The sequence below is a fragment of the Microtus oregoni genome, unplaced genomic scaffold (assembly GCF_018167655.1).
Source record: "Microtus oregoni isolate MIOR12 unplaced genomic scaffold, Mior012 000011F_ref0000422, whole genome shotgun sequence".
NCBI classification, from domain to species: domain Eukaryota; kingdom Metazoa; phylum Chordata; class Mammalia; order Rodentia; family Cricetidae; genus Microtus; species Microtus oregoni.
The window spans coordinates 51,489,356-51,510,313 of NW_024543070.1; the positions used below are offsets into that span (position 1 = coordinate 51,489,356).

At 53.7% G+C, this 20,958-nt stretch overlaps 2 protein-coding genes across 5 annotated transcripts; both read right to left on the minus strand.

Moving 5' to 3' along the window:
• Window positions 1–293: 293 nt before the first annotated feature.
• Tspan17 (tetraspanin 17) lies at window positions 294–14,784 on the minus strand. Of its 4 annotated transcripts, none has more exons than XM_041660103.1 (10): window positions 14,505–14,782; window positions 13,801–14,116; window positions 11,795–11,845; window positions 11,576–11,722; window positions 11,047–11,217; window positions 8,960–9,085; window positions 8,684–8,731; window positions 8,083–8,199; window positions 7,947–8,008; window positions 294–392 (listed from the first exon to the last, which is right to left on the minus strand). In XM_041660103.1, the coding sequence occupies exons 2-10, from the start codon at window positions 13,888–13,890 to the stop codon at window positions 380–382; spliced, it is 825 nt and encodes a 274-aa protein (XP_041516037.1). In that variant the 5' UTR covers window positions 13,891–14,116; window positions 14,505–14,782; the 3' UTR covers window positions 294–379. The 4 variants fall into 4 exon arrangements, with proteins under 4 accessions (XP_041516037.1, XP_041516034.1, XP_041516036.1 ...); XM_041660100.1 differs by lacking the exon at window positions 294–392 and adding an exon at window positions 6,133–7,459; XM_041660102.1 differs by lacking the exons at window positions 294–392; window positions 8,960–9,085 and adding an exon at window positions 6,133–7,459 and having other exon boundaries at window positions 14,505–14,784.
• Window positions 14,785–16,583: 1,799 nt separating this feature from the next.
• On the minus strand, window positions 16,584–20,411 carry Eif4e1b (eukaryotic translation initiation factor 4E family member 1B). Its single transcript, XM_041659755.1, has 7 exons — window positions 20,325–20,411; window positions 19,067–19,233; window positions 18,531–18,626; window positions 17,912–17,975; window positions 17,194–17,307; window positions 16,959–17,098; window positions 16,584–16,698 (listed from the first exon to the last, which is right to left on the minus strand). Exons 1-7 carry the CDS (start codon window positions 20,409–20,411, stop codon window positions 16,584–16,586), a joined length of 783 nt encoding a protein of 260 aa, XP_041515689.1.
• Window positions 20,412–20,958: the final 547 nt, after the last annotated feature.

Here is a 20,958-nt window from a genome sequence, read left to right on the forward strand (position 1 = left end):
ACAAGGTGCCACCTTGCATTGTTTGTGGGACTGTAAATGGCCGTGACTGCCCCAGAGGGCAAGGCAGGGATATTATGTAAACAAAAGCCACCCATGGACACCAACCCAGCCATCCACTTCCAACCATTCATTATATTGACGTGTGAGCGTGCAAGAATCATGGCTGCCTGCACACGCAGCCTGGAGGAATCCAGCAGGCAATTGGGCTCTGTGGACACCTGCATCACCGGGCAGACAGAACTATCTCCTTGAGTTGTGCCAAGTGGGCCAGTTCATGTAAAGAAAATGCCATGGGGAGCAGCCAGTGCACAACCAGCCGAGTTCTCTGTCATTGCTGCTGCTGAAGGGATCAGGAACATCTCCATGTACCGACGGGCAATTATTTCCCAGAGCTGCTGGACAGTGCAAAATTAGCAGTGAGGGTCCGGGTCTGCCTTGTTTCATTTCTTGAGATTTGCTTTCTAGTAAATATGCCATCTCTGGGTGGGGGAGTGGCACAAACAGAGCTGGCAACAGTGGCCACCCCCCCACACACACAGGAAGATTAGGAGACAGCAGGGGAAGGGGTGCTTTCCAGGCAGTTTTGGGTTTGGGTGACCTGAACACCATGTATTTGAACATGTGACTCATAAATCACTTCTAAAGACCGGTGACAAGTCTGCGAGTTCTAATTGTGAGCCCCCACAGATGGGGGGAGAACCGCACCTGAGTTCCAGCTCCGGTGTGATTACAGTGTATTTCCCTCAGGGTATATGGGTGTGCTGGCCTGGCCTGGGAAAGGCTGAGCTCGCTGTCCGCTGCCTTTTTCCAGGTAGCCAGTCAACCTGGACAGCTAATCCACACACCACACAACCGCTGCAGCAGGACCCAGGGAGTACAGATGTGCCCAAGCCCCTCTGCATGCAGGGCAGTGATGTCCTCATCTCTGTATATCTATCTACAAAGGAGACAGGAGGCATCACTGCGGTAAGAGCCTTTGGGTTAATTGTGTGATTTATGCACGTTCTTCGGGGCTCAGATAGTGCTGGGTAGAAATCAGAGTGAGAAGCAGAAGTGAGACCCTAGCTGGCCGCTGCTGGAATCACCTCTGCCATCAGCAAGGACTTGGGGCCACTTGTCTCCCCTGTCCCTCATCCTCCTACACAGTAACGCAGTAGCTGCTCCAGGTGTGAGCCTCAGATGAGAAGGTTTGACCACACCTCTCCCCAGACTAACGTACTGGAAAGAGCCCAGGCTGGAAGAGCCCAGCACTGCCATTTGCTGAGAGGCAAAGCCTGCAGACATGCCACCAACTGCCTGCCACATACCATGTCCCATGTTGGGACAGAAAGCAAGTGGCAGTGAGTTGGGGACAGTGTCCTGGCGCTCATAACACCGGGGGTGGTATTAAGCCTTCTCTGCGGGTGTGTAAAATGAAAGCAAAGTTTAAAGCGTGTGAAAGGCCATGTGTGACAGGTCTGGCAAAAGCGACAGCCGGCCCTGTGCACTTGCACCCTTAGGTTCTGCATTTAAGGATCCGGCCGACCACAGGTGGAAATACTGAAGCGTCGTTACTCCTCTGCTGCCAACACGTGCTCCGAAGGCAGGCCTGTGGTGGCCACATCTACGCTAACGTCACCCCCCCTTTTAAAAATGTTTATAGTGTGGGGGTGGGGGTGCACTTGTGTGGAAGTCAGAGTCTAATCTGCAGGAGTCAGTTTGCCCCTCTCAACACGTGAGCTCCAGGAATCGAACTCAGGTCGTCAGGCTTGATGACAAGCACCCTTGTCTACTGAGCCATTCCGCAGACTTTTTTCCTTTTCATGATTCCTCAAGCAAAGCAACCATTTGCATCGCATCTACATCTATTTTATAACGAATCTAGAGATGATGATTTGAAATAGAAGGGAGGAGCTCGAGAGGTGACTCAGTGGTTAAGAGCACTTGTGCAATGGCCAAGATCAAAAACACTGACGACAACTTATGCTGGAGAGGATGTGGGGTAAGGGGAACACTCCTCTATTGCTGGTGGGAGTGCGTTTCTCAGAAAATTAGGAAACAGTCTACCTCAAGACCCAGTAATAGTGCTGTTGGGTATATACCCAAATGATGCTCAATCATACCACGAAGACATTTGCTCAACTATGTTCATAGCAGCATTGTTTGTCATAACCAAAACCTGGAAACAAACTACATACCCCTCAACCAAAGAAATGATAAAGAAAATGTGGTACATTTACACAATGGAGTTCTATACAACAGAAAAAAAAATGACATCTTAAAATTTGCAGACAAATGGATGGATCTAGAAAAAAAACATATTGAGTGAGGTAACCCAGACCCAGAAAAGATAAATCTAATATGTACTCACTCTAAGTGGCTTCTAGACATAAAGCAAAGAAAAGCCAACCTACAGTCCACAACCCCAGACACCCTAGACAACAAAGAGGACCCTAAGAGAAACATACATGGATCTACATAAGAAGGAGAAAAGACAAGATCTCCTAAGTAAATTGGGAACATGGGGGTGACAGGAAAGGGTAGAAGGGGAGGTGAAGGAAGAAAGGGGAGCAGAGAAAAATGTATAGCTCAATAAAAACAATAAAGAGAGAGCACTTGCTGCTCTTGCAGAGGACCCAGGCTCAATTCCCAGCACCCACCGGGTAACTATTGAAGAAATAAGTATGCCAATCCTCAAACACTCAATGTAATGTAACATGTATCCAAACACCATGGTTGGAGAGAAGGCTGGGTGGGTTAAGGGCGCTTGTTGGTCTTGCAGAGGACCTGGGTTTGATTCATAGCACCCACACGATGGCTCAAAACCATCCATAACTCCAGTTTTAGGGGATCCAACCCTCTCTTCTGACTGCCACAGGCACCAAGCACACACATGGTGCACATACATACACACAGGCAAAACACTCACACATAAAATAAAATTGAAAAATCTAATAAACACAAATAAAATAAAAAATTTAAATATTATATAGTACTCCACTAATATATTCAACCTTGTGCCTTTATATATTAGTTGAAATAAGCTAAAAGTGAGTAAACTGTGGTCAGCAGTTAAGAGCACCGGCTGCTCTTTCTTGCAGGATACACGGGTTCAATTCCCAACACTCACGTGGTGGAGCACAGGCATCTGTAACTCCAGTCCCAGGGGAATCTGACCCCTCTTCTGGCCTCTGCAGCACCAGGCATGTACACGGTGCACATACACACATGCAGGCAAAATACATGTTTAAAGAGAAAATAAAGGTCTGAAGAGGATATCTGTAGGTTCTCTGCAGCTAGTATCATTTTATACGAGCACCATGGATATTTCATGGACACTGAGGGATGACCTTGCAGCCTCAGGGGGCTGGAGGACAGAGAGGACCTAAAGAGACTTTAGTTTCATCTGTTGTGTGTTTGTAGCTAAAATGAGTACCAGTTTTACCTGTACTATCAAAAATATCTTAAAATCCAAAGTCTTTACTACATTTTGCCTATGCAGTGAGGCCCACTCTGATTTCTTTATTGGTGCTGGGGAGGAGCCCCAAGGCTGTGCAAGGACTTCATCGCCAAGCACACTGCAGCCTTCGCTGAGGCTAGCCTCCACCTCCTCACTCCCACCCACCCACCCACTCCAGCCTTCGCTGAGGCTAGCCTCCGCCTCTGCCTCCGCACTCCCACCCACCAGCTGCATCTCTGGCTCCCACAGTTTGGTTCCTGGTGGTGACGCTTTGTCCCTGTCCTCAGATCAGGGGACAGAAAACTCCAGCCTGTGAGGCAGATCCAACCTATAGCCTCTTTTAACCCAGCTCCAGAGCTAAAGATAATTTCCCATGCTTTAATGTTAGAGAAATCAAAAGGAAGGCAAAGATTTATGACAGCTGAAAATTAGATCGCATCCCAGCTACTGCATCCGCAGATCATGTCCCTGGCCCCTAGCCATGGATACTTGTTTACATCCTGTCTCGGGCTGCTTTCTGCCGTGGAGGCAGAACCGAGTGGCTATGTAACTATGTGACTGGCTCAGAATATCTGGTTCCTTGCAGACAAAACCCCCTGCCCCTTAGGTCTGGATGTGGGAGTGGAGGGGGCCACTTCCCTTTTGTATTCCCAGTCCCAAGAACACTGCCAGCACACAGTAGGTGCTTAGCAAACCTACCTAAATTAATGGAGGTGCATGCAGAACCTGCTGCTTTGGTCTCCTAAAGAGTGTGGGCAATGACATACACCACCACCACTACCATATTCTCCAATTCTACCTTGAGCACAGGGAAAGGTTCCCCGGGGGGTGTCAGCTACTCCAAGGAGGAGATGATGAAGCGGTGGCAAGACCTGAACTTGGCACCAGTACAGTAGGCCTCTGTGTCTCTGGGATAGTGGCCTATCTGGCTTACCTGGTTTATTCAAAGGGATTGTCTGTTACCTGCTGTTGGCCAGGGTTGACGGGCTATGCTGTGTGGTTTGCTGCTCTCTGGTGGTCACTTGGAGAGGTTGTCACCAAAGAACACATGATTTCGTTTTCCTAGGACGCCTTCCTTCAATCCCCAAAACGCAGGGACTTGTCAGCCTGGGCTCTGTCCCTTGCAGGTCCCCACTCACATCCTCCCTGGGGGAATCAGGAGTCAGAGGGAGTCCTCTGGCTAACCTGAGATCCTAGCTCCCTTTCCTAGGGCGCTGGAGGACACCACACTTGGCACCCGTGTGTACTCCATCCTGACAGAGCTGGAAGGCGTCCTTGCTCCCTACTGACCGGGGACCCACCTAGAGGGATGCATGATGGAAGCCTTGTCTGCTCCCTTGTGTTTTAGGCATAACTGCAAAGGCCCCTCTGATGGTGAGGACCGCTTGGTACAGGAACTGCTCCACGAACTGTCATGGGAATGGGAAGTGGGTCCCTAATCAACCCCAAAGTGCACTGACAAGTGGTTTATGGTTTGGATCTGAAATACCCTCCCAAAGGCTCATGCATTTGAAGGCTTGGTTCTTATACAGCAGTGTCTAGAGGCAAGACCTTTGGGAAGTGACAGGCTCATAAGGACTCTGGCTTCACTAACCCACTGGTGGCTTCTTAACTTGAAGAGAGGTGATGATAAGAAGAGGGACTAGCTGGAGAGAGTGGTCTGGCACATGTCCCTGGGAGTTATGCCTTGTCCCAGGCCCCTCCCCTTGGGCTTTCTGGCTGCCCTGAGTCAAGCACTTCTTCCACAATGCCCTCCCTAGCACTAACCCTAACTTTAACCACAGGCCCACAGGAAGAAACCACGCAACGATGGACCAGATCCTCTGAAACTGTGAGCCAAAAGAAACCACTCTTCTTTGATTTTTCTGAGGCATCTTGTCAGAGCAAGAAGCTGACTCAGGATAACCACGTGCTTCTCAGCGCACCTCACACCACCAGTGACTGCTCCTTGCCTGCCTCTGCTGCGGAAACCCCAGTCTCTGGCTGGGGCCTCCTGTGTGAGCGGCTGCAGAGTCTGTGATCAGCAGTGCGGGGTGCGTGTGTGGAAGGACAGGTAGGCAGAGTGGCTGGTCAGCATGGATGAATAGATGGAGACCTCTGGAAAACTTCGGGTCTGGTCTACACCATCTCATCAACTTGGGTTCTAGACCCTGGCACCTCCACTTCCTGTGCCCATGCTCTCCGCCCTTTACACATCATTCCTGCCAGCCCAGCTCCCTCACACCAACCCCATCACGGCCTTGGAGGCCTTACAGAAGCTGTCGCCAAAACTTAGATGGCTGTTCCCCAGAGATGGCACCCTTCCCGAGCCTCCACCCAGGCTCCCAGCTGTCACTCACCCTCATAGCACACATTACCAACAAAATGCCTGCCTCCTCACCATCTGTTCCCCCGTGAGGAGGCAGCACTGGGCAGGGACTTTGCCTTTCTCTCTCCTGTGTCACTAGTACCTAAGTAGATTTGGATGTCACCTTTGGGGAAGAAAGATAACTTTACACCCCTCATTGGTTGCTAAGAAGACGCATGCAATGCCAAGCTGCAGCACAAGGGAGTAGGAGGCTCTGTGCCTCCTGTGCCCCAGGCAGACTCCCTCCCCTCTGAGTCCGCTTCCTCATCAGAAAAAGAAATTGCAATCCACAAGGGAGATGCGAGCTTTGAGGGAGAAATGAAACCATCTGAAATGAGAAAATCGATGCTTTGGGAGCTGTATTTATTGCAGTGTACATACGACCACAGCCAGGGCCACCAGGAGCTCTGTGCAGCCTATGCCAGGGGTCAAAGCTACCAGGTGCACACCGCCTGGTCAGCCTAGATGGCTGCAGCTCCCAGCACCCCACATGGCTCAGTCGTCACGAGTGATGCTAACACAGGAGCTGAAGCTGGGCCCCGGGCTCTCGGTGCTGCCTGTAGGTCTGAGTTAAAATCTGGCTGTCTTACAAGAGCCTACAGACGTCCGGCTTCTCTGAGATTTCCGCTGTCAGTCCCACATTCCCACACCATAGCAGTAGCTACAACAGAGCAGCAGTTGGCTCCTGTGGGTGAGGGCCTGTCTCGACACAGTTCCCACTGACACAGTTCCCACTGTACCCCCCCTGCACTCTTGAGCAGACCACCATCATCACCTGGCTTGCACACAGATAGTTCGTCATCACAGAAACTGTTTTTCTGCCTGGTCTCCAGCACTGATCAAGGTCAAGGCAAAGCAGGTCCCACTACTCTATCCCACTCGTTTAACTTGGGCACCAGAGCTGTGACCTTTGGACCAGCCCATCCCTCCTTTCGTCCAGCACAGGGAAAAGGCAGAGAAGAGTCGCTTCACACGTGCTATCCCTTTAGGCTTATACTGCCTACGGCTGAGCTGGTTTGCTTCTAGTTTGCAAGCCCGGGTAGGTACTGAGGCGAGGGTGTAAAGGAAAGCCAGCGGCAGAGACTGTGGTGTTGAGGTGCCCTCTAGTGGCCTCAAGGCACCACTGCAGGCCATGGAGAGGGTCACCCTCACAGATACTCCCACTGGCCCTTGCTCCCATAGCTCAGCCACTCTCCTGGACATTCTGACGCCCGCCTCGGTGCCCAGCACATCTACAGTCCACCAGGCTACACCCTCTTAGGGGTGATCTCCAGCACCCCATTCTTCAGATCTTTATGCCTTTCTTGAGGCTGAAAGAGAAGCCCTGAGGTGTTCACCAGGTTGGAAAGGTCAACTCTCGGGTGAGGTGTCTGTCTCCATGTCCTGATGCAGATGACACGGACACTGAGAAGCTGGTGTAGCCACACAGCCATTCTTCGGGAGAAGCAGGGGATGCAGTCTTTAAGGCAACACACCCATTGAAAAGGCTATCTCGGGTGCATAAGTCACCCGGACCTAGGAGACCTGGCTAGGCGATTGGGTTCAGGCCAGGGCCCTCCCTGGAGAGCTCTGAGGCTGTGCTGCCAACAGACCCTTCGGAGATGGTGAGGATAAGCCACTGTTTTTCCAAGTGCTGTTTATTGAGTAGTTTGTAGCCATCACCATGGGTGCTCCTGAGAGGCAAGGGAGAGAGAAAATTCTTGGGACTCCTTCAAGAGGCCTGGACACTGAAACCAAGGCGTGCGTCTGGCGGGGCTCAAGATCACAGTAAGAAGAGGCTGGAAACAGCAGACTCCTAAGCCCATTCCACAACTACACAGATACATCACACAGGAGACCAGTGTGAGTTCCCTACCCACCTGGCTACATCTTCCCATAGAGCCCTGGACAGACCATGGCCTCACAACAGTGGGGTGCTGACTCCAGGTGCACTCCTGAGTGTGCACACCCACACACATGAACACACCCCTCACACAGCTCTGTGGCCAACAGTCCGGTGGCTCCCCCAGCGGGCAATGCGCACCTGCTCACAAAGCCTCGGGACTCAGATCATAACAGACACCCCGCAGGCCTGCCATTTGAGCGAAGCCGCACATCCTAGCGGCCCCCGCCAGAGGCCCATTAGACTGGGCGCGTGGCCATCACCCCTGGCAGCCTCACCAGTTGGCCTTCACTGCCTTGATGTCACTCACGAGGTTCTGGGCCAAGCAGATGCCAAGTATCTGTAAGACAAACAGCAGGTAAGGGAGAGCGGAAGGCCTCAGGCGAGAGGAGGGCAAGCGAGCCAAGGGCATACCTGCAGGAGGGCAATGCCCACCAAGACCCCGGCCACCACAATCAAGTTGTCCTGCAGCCACTTCTCGAACTGGCCCACACAGCCTTTGGTGTAGATGGAGCCCTGTTGCTCAAGCTCCTGCGGAAACACAGGACCGGGCTCAGCCTGCCTGCTGCTGTGAGCCTCAGCTCCCGTCTATCCCTCTTCCCAAGCCCACCCCCCACTCCAGTGTCCTCCCTGACAATGTCTGTCTCCTGGAACTCTGCCACAGGGCCTTTGTACAGATCTTAGCCTGCCTCTGGTCTGAAGAGGCTTTCCCTGAGCACACAGACCTCCTCATCAGCCCCTGAGCTCGCGTGACTGCCCATGCCTAACGTTTACTGTCTTTCTCCCTCCTTCCCTTGAGTACAGAGACCATGCATGAGCACTGGGTCACCAAGGTCTAGAGCAATGCCAACCACAGCAGGTGCTCCACAGAGATGGGTGAGCATCCAAGACCTCAGACCCATCTGGGGCCAGTTCCACCCCATAGAAGCCCTAAGATCTACCAAGGGAGCTTATGAGAGGCCCCAAGCCACCCGTGTATCCCAGGGACCCTCAACCCTGTCCCCGCCTCTCTCACCAGTTTGAGTCGGATGTCATAGCCACACTGGGTATTGAGGACATCTTCCTGAGGGGGAGACGGACCATTAGTATGCTAAGGGAACTGCCATGGTCTCCCTGATGGTCTCCTGGGTCCTGAACTACGGCACTCCTCCTCCACAAAAAAGCAAACAGAAGCTTGGGTCTTGTCGTGCCCATTCATCTGCAGCAAAACTCCAGACTTCTCAACTCTCATGGACACCAGTGCACACTGGCACACACCTCCCACGGCTTCTCCTCCCAGGGCCCCACTCACCGCAGGGTCCCTAACACAGCAGGAGAAGGGCACCCCACAGCGCTCACGGCTTGGGTTCGAGTCAGTGCAGTTGAAGTAGACATTGAGGTTCCAGTCATTGGGCCCTCGGGCACCACAGCAAGACCACTAGGAAGACAGGAGAGTCTGCTCTCCAGGGGCACACACCGGTGACCAGGCCTAACCCCAGAGCCTCACCCTTCCCATCTGGGGCAAACCCAAAAGACAGAGCTGGCTGGCTGGCAACTCCAATCCCGAAAGCCAACAGACCAGAGTCCACAAGACTTGGAGTAGGTCGGTGACTCTGAAAGGTGGGACACAGCATGAAGGCTGTGGCTTCCTCAAGAGGGGCAGAAGCAAGAACAAGTCCTGAGGGGACAAAGACACTATAGACCCTCGTGTCTACACTGGGAGGCACTACAGACTCTCATGTCTACACTGGGAGGTACTATAGACCCTCATGTCTACACTGGGAGGCACTATAGACCCTCATGTGTACACTGGGAGGCATTATAGACCCTCGTGTCTACACTGGGAGGCACTATAGACCCTTGTGTCTACACCGGGAGGCACTATAGACCCTCATGTCTACACACTGAATCCCTCCACACTTGCCTCAGGAATTTTGCAAAACCTACACTGCAGGGACAGGAGAGGAACCCAGCCAGCTTTTCCATCCCAACCCACTCCACAAACGCCTGCTAGCCTCATGCTGGAAACACACATCCCTCCCTAGGATATCCTTGCTAACCTTCCCAGATGTGGCCATGGCCACCACAGGCCTGCAGCATGTAACAGTGCAGCCCTAAGTGAACGGTCCCAGCTGCTGAGAAGCTGGCTGTGAGGGCCAGGGAGGCTCCAGGATGAGCAAGAGCCGGCTCTAGTGACAGACACAGGCTCCCATGACACCTGCCATGTGGCTGTGTGCAGCTCTCAGACACAGCCGAGCCAGCACCTGTCCATCACCTGCTAAGTGCCTGCTGTCCCTGCTGCGGAACAGTCTTGTCCTTCACACCACCCACCGACTCCTTCCCCTCTCCCTCCCCTCTTCCCTGCCCTGCCCCCATAGCCCTGTTCTGTATGTTCACCACCACCTCCCCCACCACACTGCCATCATGAAGGGAACAGGCTGCACATTTTAAAAACCCTGAATCTCCCCGCACCTGGCTCAGGGCCTGTCCCAGTTCCATATTGAATAGAGAAAGAAAGAACACGGGAACTTCAGGCTACGTGACTGCTTCTGCCCTTGGGCAGCTCCAAGGTACTGCTGAGTCCCAGAACCATATCTTATGAAGGTGACTGGGTGTGGCAGGGAGCGCCCTAAGGAACTGTGAGGACTGGGATGTGCGAACTTGTCTCATCATTACAGACAGTGCACAGCACCGAGTGAGCAGAGGCAGCTATACTCCGGCTGGAGAGACAGATCAGTGGTTAGAGCACTGGTCGCTCTTTCCCAGGACACAGGTTCAATTCCCAGCACCAATGTGGTGACTCACAACTAACTGTAACTCTAGTTCCAAGGATCTAATGCCATCTCCCAGCCTCTACAGGTATCAGGCACACACATGGTGCACATACATGTACATACACAGAAAAATAATAAAACTGAAAAAAGAAACTAAGCCATTATGTTGCTAGATTTGCTCTGATGTCTGCACAAGGACGAAACCATCCAGCAATGCATTTCTTAGAGTCCCTGTCACCGAACCTAAGTGGCTATGCTGGAAGGGAAAGGGGGCTGGCAGCTGTATGTCGTGCAAACTCTGAGGCTCAGTAAGGGGCACCAGCAACACAGCCTCCGTAGATAGTCTGGACCCAGACTGAGAAGAAAGAGACCTGCACTGCGTTCCACTTCTTCCTCTGGCCGCAGTTTCATGCGCCTGTGTCCCTACAGGGCTAGGCACAAGGAAGCCTGGGGATTAAGCGGGAGCTGGCTTCTCCTGGGACAGGGGCTCTCCTAGGTTCCTTCCCTGGCATCTACTGGCCTGGGTAGCTGAGGAAGTCATCCATGCACGCAGAGAATTTGCTCCCTCTCTTGTGTGCCCATCAGGGACTGCTTGAACGGAACCCATGATGGATATCACACTCACATATTCCTGAGCAAAGTCGATAAGGTTCTGAAGGTCAATATCGTCCCGGTAGGCTTTAACATTGCTGTTGATGAAGAGATTGAGTTGGTCTCGAATCCAGTCCTTGAAGACAAAGGCCAGGATCCCTGTCGCCAGCTCCAGGAAGAAGATGAGGCCGAGGAACAGAGAGAACTGGGTTGGGGCATACAAATGGTAGGCATTGGAGAGGCAGGACTCCGGGGACTCCACAGGCAACAGCTCCCCACTTGCTTTGCTAGACCTAAAGGAGCCACGGTCTCCAGTCTCTACCCACTATTATTCGGGTGCTGCCTCCTTCCAGTCCTGCAGCAGGGAACCCAGAGAGAGCCCTGTGTGTGCTAGGCAAGTGATCTATCACCGAGCTTGCTCCCTCCCTTTATAAATACTGTTTTGTATCGACAAAAGACAGCGTGGTTTTCCCTGTGCCTTGTCTGGCCACCACGCCTAGGAGAGAACTGAATGGAAAGAGCTCAGGGGGCTCCAGTGTTGGCTGGGGTGGAGAGACACTTACGAACTGAAGCAGGAAGGTGTTTTCCCGGAGGGCCCCAATACAGCCAGCGAAGCCCAGCACCGACATGACACCCCCAACCACCACAAACAGCCACACGGGGTCAAGGCCGCCTAGATCTGTCAGCGCTGAGATGTTGGAGAGAACGCCCTGCAGATGGGGGAGTGGACCAGTGAGGGAGTGACCCTCCTCTCAGCTTGCCCCTAGGTCCCACTCTCTTACCTTCTCGCCCCAGGCCCAGAGGCCGATGGCCAGGAACAGGGCTCCCAGCACCTGCAAAAGCAGCCAGAGGTCAGAGCTGGACACCAGACCAGGACTGACTCTCCCTTACACCCCCTCCTTGAAGAGCATCAGGAAACTGGGAAGATGTGCCCAGGCTGTGAATGGGACTTGGTGGTGCATCTACCTAGGATACCTTCAGAGAGTCTTTTCCATAGGCTAGTTAGAGGAACTGAAGCCACCCCAAGCCTCAGACTGGACTCAGCCCCTTCCTGGACTCTCCACATAGAGTAGAATCCCACTGAGAGGTCCCCCTGGCTCAGAAAGCATCTGGTCCCAGGTATACTTATGTCTTTGTTTCGGTTTTTTTTTTCTTTTTTCTTTTTTTTTTTTTTTTTGAGAAAGGGTCTCAATGTAGTCAAGATTGGCCTCCAATTCACGATGCAGCTAAAGATGACCCCAGGATCTTAGCCTTTTCTGAATGTTCTATCCGGAACCCTTCTCTCTGTCTCATGCCTCCTTGACGCCCACCACTCTCTCCAGCCACCTGGATATCTGTTTATTTGTTCAATGTTTCCTCTCTATAGGGATCAGCCACATGGGGCCAAGAGCCTTTTCTCCACTGTGCTCACAGGGCCAACAGCTGCCTGGGACCCTGAGATATCTAAAACAGGAGGGGAGATGTGAGGATGGAGCCAGGGGAATGCCAGTGTCCCAACAAGCTGAAATGCCTGTGGAGAGGAAGGAAAACAGGAGGTTAAGGCTGGACCCTGGTGTGAAGGGCAAAATAGGGCAGATGGAGACCAAGCAGGAGGCTGGGAAAGTTAGAAAAAGAGCAAGAGGAGGAATGGGGTTGGTTTGAACAAGGAGATGTTTTTGGGAAACAAAACGTTAGCTGGTCTCTTGTCCAAAGATGAGACAGATCAGATGGGAAGGGGCTGGAGAAGGGATGTTGGTTGCAGAAACAGCACAGGAAAGGCATTTCCAGGAAGAATCCAGAAGTGGATAGAACCCAGGACCAGGCAAAGAAAGGGTGGACGGAGGTGGAGACTGGATAGTCTCACTCTACCCTAATGGTGTGTCCTCCTCAAAGACCGCGTGTCCAGGGAGTGGCCCAGGATCAGGGGTGAGAGGTGGCTGGCCTTGGCAGTCACGGCTCTCCAAGCCAGGAACTGAAGCAAGATGATGAGAAAGATTGAGGTGATGAAGGGAACACAGGCTGCCCAGATGAAGAACCTGTAGCCGGTGTCCAGATGGCATAGGTGGAGCCAGAAGGGTGGTACAGACCTATAATCCCCACACTTGGGAGGTGGGACATCAGGAATTCAAGGGTTCAGACCCCTCCCCATATCCAGGTCCTCTGTCACCCTTCCATATACCCACAGTCAGCTAGATCTGACCTAGTTCTGCTCTGAAGCTCCACACTGCCCAAGCACAGGACCTCAGTGTTCTGCCCTCTTCCACTCCCCTGCCCAGACCTCAGAACAAAGCCAGGACCATCATATTTGCCAAACAACAGAAACACACTCAGGGTTACTGCAGTGTGCCCCTCCAGTCACTGATAGGCATCTGTCACTCTCAGCAAATGACTTAACCTCTTGGCTCTAGTTATTCAGCCCCCCCCCCCCCCGTAAACTAGATAATAATAAGGTAGCGGGGAGACTGTGCCTCATTAGAACTTCAACACGAAACTCGCTGTGATGGCTCACACCATAAATCCCAGCACCCAGGAAGCTCACAAGGGAAAACTGCAGCAAATTCCGGGCCAGGGTGGGCTTTTGTTGTTGACGTCCCAACAACAAAAACCATTATTTAACAACCAAAAAGGACAAACTCCAATGCCACCCACTCCCAGGTTGGAAAGCGGAGGCCCAGAGAGTAAAGGTGGCTTGCCCCAAGGCCTCCGGACAAGGCCTGTTACACTCAGGCCCTCTGACTTCCAGGGCAGTGTTTCCTGCAGCTGCCCAAACCCTCCAGAGCAGAAGGCTGCTGTGATCCAAGGCACCCACCACAGGGCAAAACCGGCAGCACGCGGGTGGAGAAGAGTCCTTGAATCCTGCTGGAAACAAGTTGGAAAGGCCTGGCGAGAAGGAGCGCATGCAGAGCCCGCTTTGGCAATAGGAGGGGGAGGAAGAAAAGAAAGATGACTTGGCAGGGACCGGATACAGATGCCACCCGGGAGGGAAGCCTCTGTTCCCGCAGCAATGGAATGCTGAATTCTGTTCCCGAGGGACAGCTCCCTGCTCTCAACCAGAGCTCCTGTCTGCAGTTCCAGAGATCTTGGCTTTTGTCACTCCATGCCCTCCTGGTTCACAAGCTCCTAGTCTGTGGAGATAGACTGGGAATAGGACCCAACCTCAAGAACCTCACACACCCTGCCGGTAGCTGGAGTGGCCAGGAGGCGGGGCGGGGCTTATCCAGCAACTACCGCGCCCCTGCAGTCTTCCGGCAAACGCCGCCCCCTTTTTCGCCCAAACTTGGGGCTGCAACGCGAGACTCCCAAACCCCCCCCCCCTCTGCTGGGACTGGGTCCCGCCCCTCAGTAATCCCAGTAGCTCCCCGAGAGTAGTTCTTGGGGACTGGAAATCGGGGTGGAAGGGGTCGGGGACAGTCCCCGGTCTCAAGCTCCTGAGGAGGGTCTCTCCCCGCCCAGAAACTGAGGCTGCCTCGTCCCCCTCCCCAGCGCAGGGCGCGAAGCGAACCCCGCGCTCACCCAGAAGACAATGTTGAAGCCAAACAAGAAGTATTTCCCGCAGCAGCCGACTTCAGGGTCCTGGAAATGCTGGTGCTTGCCGGGCATGGTGAGTGGTGACCCGCCGCCCCGAGAACCGGAGCCGGGGACGGGCTCAGCCCTCTGCGGGCCGCCCAGGCCTGGAGCCGCCCCGGGCCTAGCCCGGCGGCTGCGGCTTCACGGCCAAGGCCACACAGCGAGCCGGCCGCCCCGCCCGCCTTGGCGCCGCCCCCGGCGCTGGGACCGCCACACCCGGAGTGCGGTGCCCTCATCCGACCCCGCCTCCCTACAGCGTCCCGGCCCCGCCCACGGAGTCAGCCCACGCCCCTCCCCAGCGAGTCTCAGTCTTCACGGAGCTCCGCCCACGCCCCCGTCCCAGCCAGGTTCTGTCCTCCCAGAGCTCCGCCCACGCTCACGACTCCGCCCCCAGCCGAGCTTAAGTGATCCCTGGCTCTGACCATTCCCAGCCGCCGTCCTCCAGAAGCCACGCCCAAAACTGCCCCTAGCCAGCCACTGATCGCGCCCCCTCCCAACTCGGGTTCTGCCTTTGACCTGCCCAGACTCCGCCCCCAACCGGCTTCGGGCCTTCTGGAGCTCCACCCTAGTCAGCCTCAGTTCTGAACCTTGCTTCTCCTTGGAGCCACGCCCCATACTTCGTTCACCGCCCCTCCACTCCACCCAGCCGGCCTCACCCCTCCCCAAGAACCTGTTTCTGGGCCAAGCTCTGGCAACACCTCCAGCCAGACACACTCCACCTCTGAGGAGCCCCCAACTCTCCATCTCCCTCCGACCTGCTATTGCAGCAATGGCCTCATTTCTCCAGAGGCTTGAGATGAGCCAACCCGCAGCCCTGGTGACCCAAGTGAGAAGACCCTGGGCCTCCAGTCGAAGGCTCAGAACCAGTGGCGTCCATCTCCAGGGATGAGCGGTTGGAGAGGGCGGCACCCGTGAACACTGCCAAGCATCTACACAGTGGATGGCGCCCCTGGGGCTGGAGTGCCTGCTGTGCCTGTTCCTATTATAGCTCCTTCCCACACCAACTCGGGCTTTCTCTGGTTTCCTTAGTACATGGGACTCACTGGAGTCCTGTTGAAGCAGGACAGGCCAGATCCATGGTTAGGGAAGCCTGGATCCTGAATATTTAGATTCCACATTTATTCCGGTTTATTAAGAACAGATACAAAAGGTGTCATTAGCCCCAAGTGGACCCCTTCTAAACCATGGAGAGGCCCAACCACCACCAGTAATTTCTTCATGGTGTTAGGGTTTATCACTCCTCCATTTCAGTCTTGCCCTCGGGCAGGAGACACACACAACCCACTGCACTCTTATCCCATCTTGAGAGAACTGGGAGGCTTTCTCAGTCCCCAGAGCCTGCCTGCCTTTACAAATGCCAGTGTTTGGCCTCTAACCTACTCCAGTAGTGGGGGTACAGCAAATAGGAAGGGCAGCCGATCCGAGGACCAAGTCACGGCTGGTGTAGGGAAAGGACAAGGTTTAGAATGGGCACCCAAACTGCAAAGCAATGCTCACCAAAAAACCTGAACTACTTTTAACAATAGTGGCCCAGAGCCTTTTTCCAAGACAGAAGAGCCTGCCTCAGCTCACCCAGTCCCTTTTCCTGACAGGCACAGAGAAGTGTTGGCCACAGGATTCTCCTGTCCTCATTTGACGGGGTTGAGCCAGGACTTGGCTTCACCCTGCCTTTGCCAAATGGCCACACAGAGAGCTAGGGGTCAAGTGTGGTTTATAAACACTGGCCAGCTGCCACAGGCCTGGGCCTAACAAATGGGGAAGGAGTCTTTCATGAACCCAGACACAATGGGGAGCTCAGCTCCTGTAACCCCGGTTATTAAGGCTGGAGCGGAAGGATGCCGTAAACCCATAAATAGGAGGCTAACCTGGGCAACATAGTGAGAGCTTATCTAAGGTGGGGGTGCATAAGTGTATTCCGAGACAGGTAAAGAGCCAAGCTGTCTGTCCTGCGATCCACAAGGCACACTTCCCTGTGCACCAAACTGCAGGATGAGGGTGTCCCAGGACCGGTGACTGAGGTTGGCTTCACACCACAAACTTGTTCTTGGCTAAAGAATTGCTCTTGGCAGCAGTGTCTGCATGGGCCTGGTATCCAATGATGGTCTTCGTAGAGAGGCCCAGACGCTCTTTGTATACGTGACTGGAGGGGGAGATGGGAAAGATGGCCGACAACTTCTAGGCCAAGCTATCTTGTTCAGCGACCACCCTGGTTCCAGCCACAGCCTCGTCTACTCATAGATAAGACCAGCCACCCACAGAACCCTTCAGTGACAATGAAGGCTTTAGTTAAAATGGTTTGGATCTACACTCCTAGTACGGAGGGTTCCAGAGGTCTCCCTTGCAGGCCAAGCCACCAACCATCCCGGCTCCAGAACCCATGCAGACAGGGCTCTCTCTCACCCAATGTGCATCACTCCTGCTTGGTTCTCGGCCTCGCTTGTCCACACAGCAATCTTGTCCCCCTTGGTGCGGATGTTGACAACAGCTCCACACACCTCCTGGCTGAATTCCTTAAAACTCTCCCCCAGCAGACACAGCAACTGGGCCCAGAGGGGGAATGGTAAGGGTCCACCCTACCAGCTTTGAGACCACTTCCCCCTGGAGGCCCACACCCACAACCCTTTCCGCCACTCACTGTCTCCAACCACAGACGGTCCAGTTCCGTGTGGCGCTGTTGTCTAGCAAGACTGAGCAGCCAACGGCCACCCCGCTTGTTCCTGTAGTCTTCCCACATGGGCTGGATGCCATCCTGTGAGGAATGGCAGATTAACTGCCTCCTTTTGTTTTAAGGGAAGTGGGCACCAAACTCTTGGCATATAGCCTTGTCTGCTCTGTATCCAGGCCTTAACTAGGCCTGCTTCTCTTACCTATATGCCGTCTGCACAAGCAGGTGCTGCCACCAATCACTCAGCCTCCCACACAGGCCCCTTCCAAAACCCCACAAGCCGCTGAGCCCCACTGTTGCCACCTTTTGTAACCTTCTCTGTGTGCTTGTCACCTTTACTGAACAGGGTGCCTCTGGGTCAGAATTTCTGTGGACTAGGGTAAACTTCCCAGGCTTGGCTCTGTGGTCCCCAGACCTTGCCGGGCAGAAGACACCCAGAGAAATCTCTAAATGCTGATGGTAGTGCCTCCAAGATGGGACTGGACTGGACATAAGGAATGCTCCCAGCCACCCACCCACACACACACACACACACACACAATGTTGATGTTCATGCTAGTTTAGAAGCCAGGCTAATAGCCTGGGCTCCATCCTTGAGACTCTCTTCCCTCCAGACTCGAGCATCTGTGCACGCCCCAGTCATTCATGAAGGGAAAACCGTGGACTCTGTCCCCTGAGCAGAGCCTACCTTGAACAGAGCATAGTCACAGCCGGAAGAGAGCTTGCTGGCCAGCTTGATGTGTCTGTACGTCCTGGAAAGACCCCACACAGAGTTCAAGGCTTTGCAGCACGCGGTTCACCTGAGCCTGACTTTCCAGCTCCTCACCAGACCTAACTTCCCACCACCTGCTTCTTTCTTCCCAGGACCTCCCCACCCCCACACATGCCTCTAGGGCCCTGCTGCCTAGAATCCCTTCTCTGGGAACCTGACCCAACTGAGAAAGCCTGAGGAAGTCCACACCAATAGGGCATTCTAGCTTGGCCTCCTTCTTGAGTTTGTGTGGCCTCCCTCCACTCTCTTCTCTGGCACATAAATGCTAGAGCATCAGCCTAATCCTTACTATGGCTGAGCCAGCTTTCCAGATAGAAAGGAACCTGGTCAGGGCCCCAAAGCCACAGAGTAGCAGGCTTCACTCCTGCTTCTCCCTGGCCTGAGGTTCCCCCTAAACCCCTAGACGCTTTGGGGCAGGGCATGGTCTGTCTAGAGCCTACCAACCCGCAGCTCCCAGCAAATGTTGACAGCCCCTGAAAAGGTGGCAGACTGTAATTCCTCTGACTCCCAGCTCAGAGCCCCCCACGGCACTCACGCCCAGAAGTCCTCCACAGTGTTAAACTTAGTGACGGGCTGCAGATTTTCCTGCCAGGGCCGGCTCCGGTCATTCTTGAAGAACCACAGAACCCATCTGGGGAATGAGGAGAGAGGAGGGTCAAGACCCCACATGTCACCCCTGCAGTACCTGACTGGGTTAACAAGCTTGTAAAATAGGGGGTGAGACTTGGGACATAGTCCCCAAAGGTATGGGAAGTCAGTTATCCCTGCAGCCTGGGTGAGAGGGTATTTTAAAAATCCACCAAGGGATAGAGAGGTGGCTCAGAGGTTAAGAGCACTGGTTGCTCTTCCGAAGGTCCTGAGTTCAATTCCCAGCACCCTCGTGGTGGCTCACAACCATCTATAATGGAATCTGATGCCCTCTTCTGGTGTGCAGACCTACAGGAAGACAGAATACTCATATCCATAAATAAAAAATATTTTTTTAAAAAGCCCACTGCGTGTGAGGCAGGATCCAAGGGTCTCGGGCAGCTCAAGTGATACAGACACTGGGGGTCTCTGTGGCCTCCCTACCTATAATGCAGGGGGTGCTGCTCTCTGTGGGCCTTCCTCCTCGGAGTCAGGAGTGCAGGAGGGTCTCCCGTGTCTTCTCCTGGGAGGACCTTCACCGCTGCTTCTGATGGCTTTTCTTTCTCCACCTCCTCTTTCCTCTTGTGCTCTTCACCGTCAGCGCTGATTGTCTGACCAGAGAAAAGAATGGCAGTGAGCCAGAGCTGGGGAGCTGGTGCCGCACCCCTTTAATCCCAGCTCTCGAGAGACAGAGGCAGGTGGATCTCTGTGAGTTTGAGGCCAGCTTGGCTTACAGAGCAAGTTCCAGAACAGCCAAGGCTACACGGAGAAACCTTGTCTTTAAAATTTTTTTTTAAAAAATAAAAAAAATCCTTTTTTGGATCCATAAGCCCCAGTTCTGGCTGACCGACCCCTCTCCCTATGTTTTTTTACCCCAGCTAGCCAGTGGGTCTGGGATAGGCAGGTAGGTAGACTCACAGCGTCGGGGGTAGCCATGGCAAAGCTCCACCAGCAGCTAAAAGGTCACAAGGCCTTGCTTTTAACCAAGCAGAGAGCCCAGTCCCACCTGGGCAGCCAGGTGGGTGGAGGAGCTTGTGGGGTGGGGGTGGGGTGGGATGGAATAGGGGTTTGACCAGAATCCTTCTCTTAGAAGGTAAGTGCTCACCACTCTGCACAGCTGTGACAAGAAAAACCCGTCCTCAGGCAGCAGGTGGGGACTCAGAGAATTGAGTTAGAGTCGATATTTGGGGTCTGCTCTTAGGGTATTTGGGACCTACTGAGCAAAAGCTGACTTTGAAGTAGGCTGTTGTACAGGTGACAGAGGTAGCAACACTTCCATAGCACATCCCCCAAAACACACACACCCTGGTTCCATTTACACCTTCAGTTTGTGCCTTCACTATCATCCAGTGACATTTTTCTGGCTCTAGAAGCAGCTGAGATTTTTAAAGCAGTAATCACTGAATGGGGTAGCACATGCCTGCAATCCTAGCATCTGGGTGGTAGAAGCAGGGGGGTCAGGAGTTCAAGGCCAGTTTCAAGTACTGAGGGAGTCTGGGACCTGCCTGAGCTATAAGACAGCCTGCCTCAACCAAACAGAAGAGTAGCCATTTGCTTATGTTTAGAGACTGGCAGACTTTTGTATTAAAAGCCACACTGCTGATTTGTCCTGAGTGGTTGGAGGGTTTGGTACCCTGAGGCGCTCCACTTTGTAGGGCCCCCATCCACTATGTCCTCCTTGCCTCCTGCTGAGAACACTCACCTGGACATCCCTGGTGAGGCCCAGGGCCACAGTCATCCAGCATGTGTTTAAGTCCTTCCCTGCACTGATCTGAATTACTGAAGCCATGGAGCCTCACCCCCACCCCCACCCCCAGCTTTGCAGATCAGGAGGTCAATACATGACTCAGAGCTTGCACGTGAGGCTCCAGAGAATGAGGCCTGGCTCACTGCTCAATTGATGTCAGGTGAAAGCTCTGCCTGGGCGGAGAGGGGACCAACTGAGGAAAGAGAAGAGACTAGAAGCTAAGCCCTCACAGAAGGGGCAGGGTGGAATGCTCTGCTGGAGGCTGACAATCTGTTGACAACCCACACCACGGTACTTGGGGCACGAGGCTAGGTCCACTGTTGACAACCCACACCTATAACCACACCACGGTACTTGGGGCACGAGGCTAGGTCCACTGTTGACAACCCACACCTATAACCACACCACGGTACTTGGGGCACGAGGCTAGGTCCACTGTTGACAACCCACACCTATAACCACACCACGGTACTTGGGGCGCGAGGCTAGGTCCTGGCACACAATAATGGGCACCAAATGGGTGGGTGGAGCTGAGCAGCCCTGGGTTCCAGCCCCAGCACCATTTTTTTAAGCTGTACCCTCTGTGCCA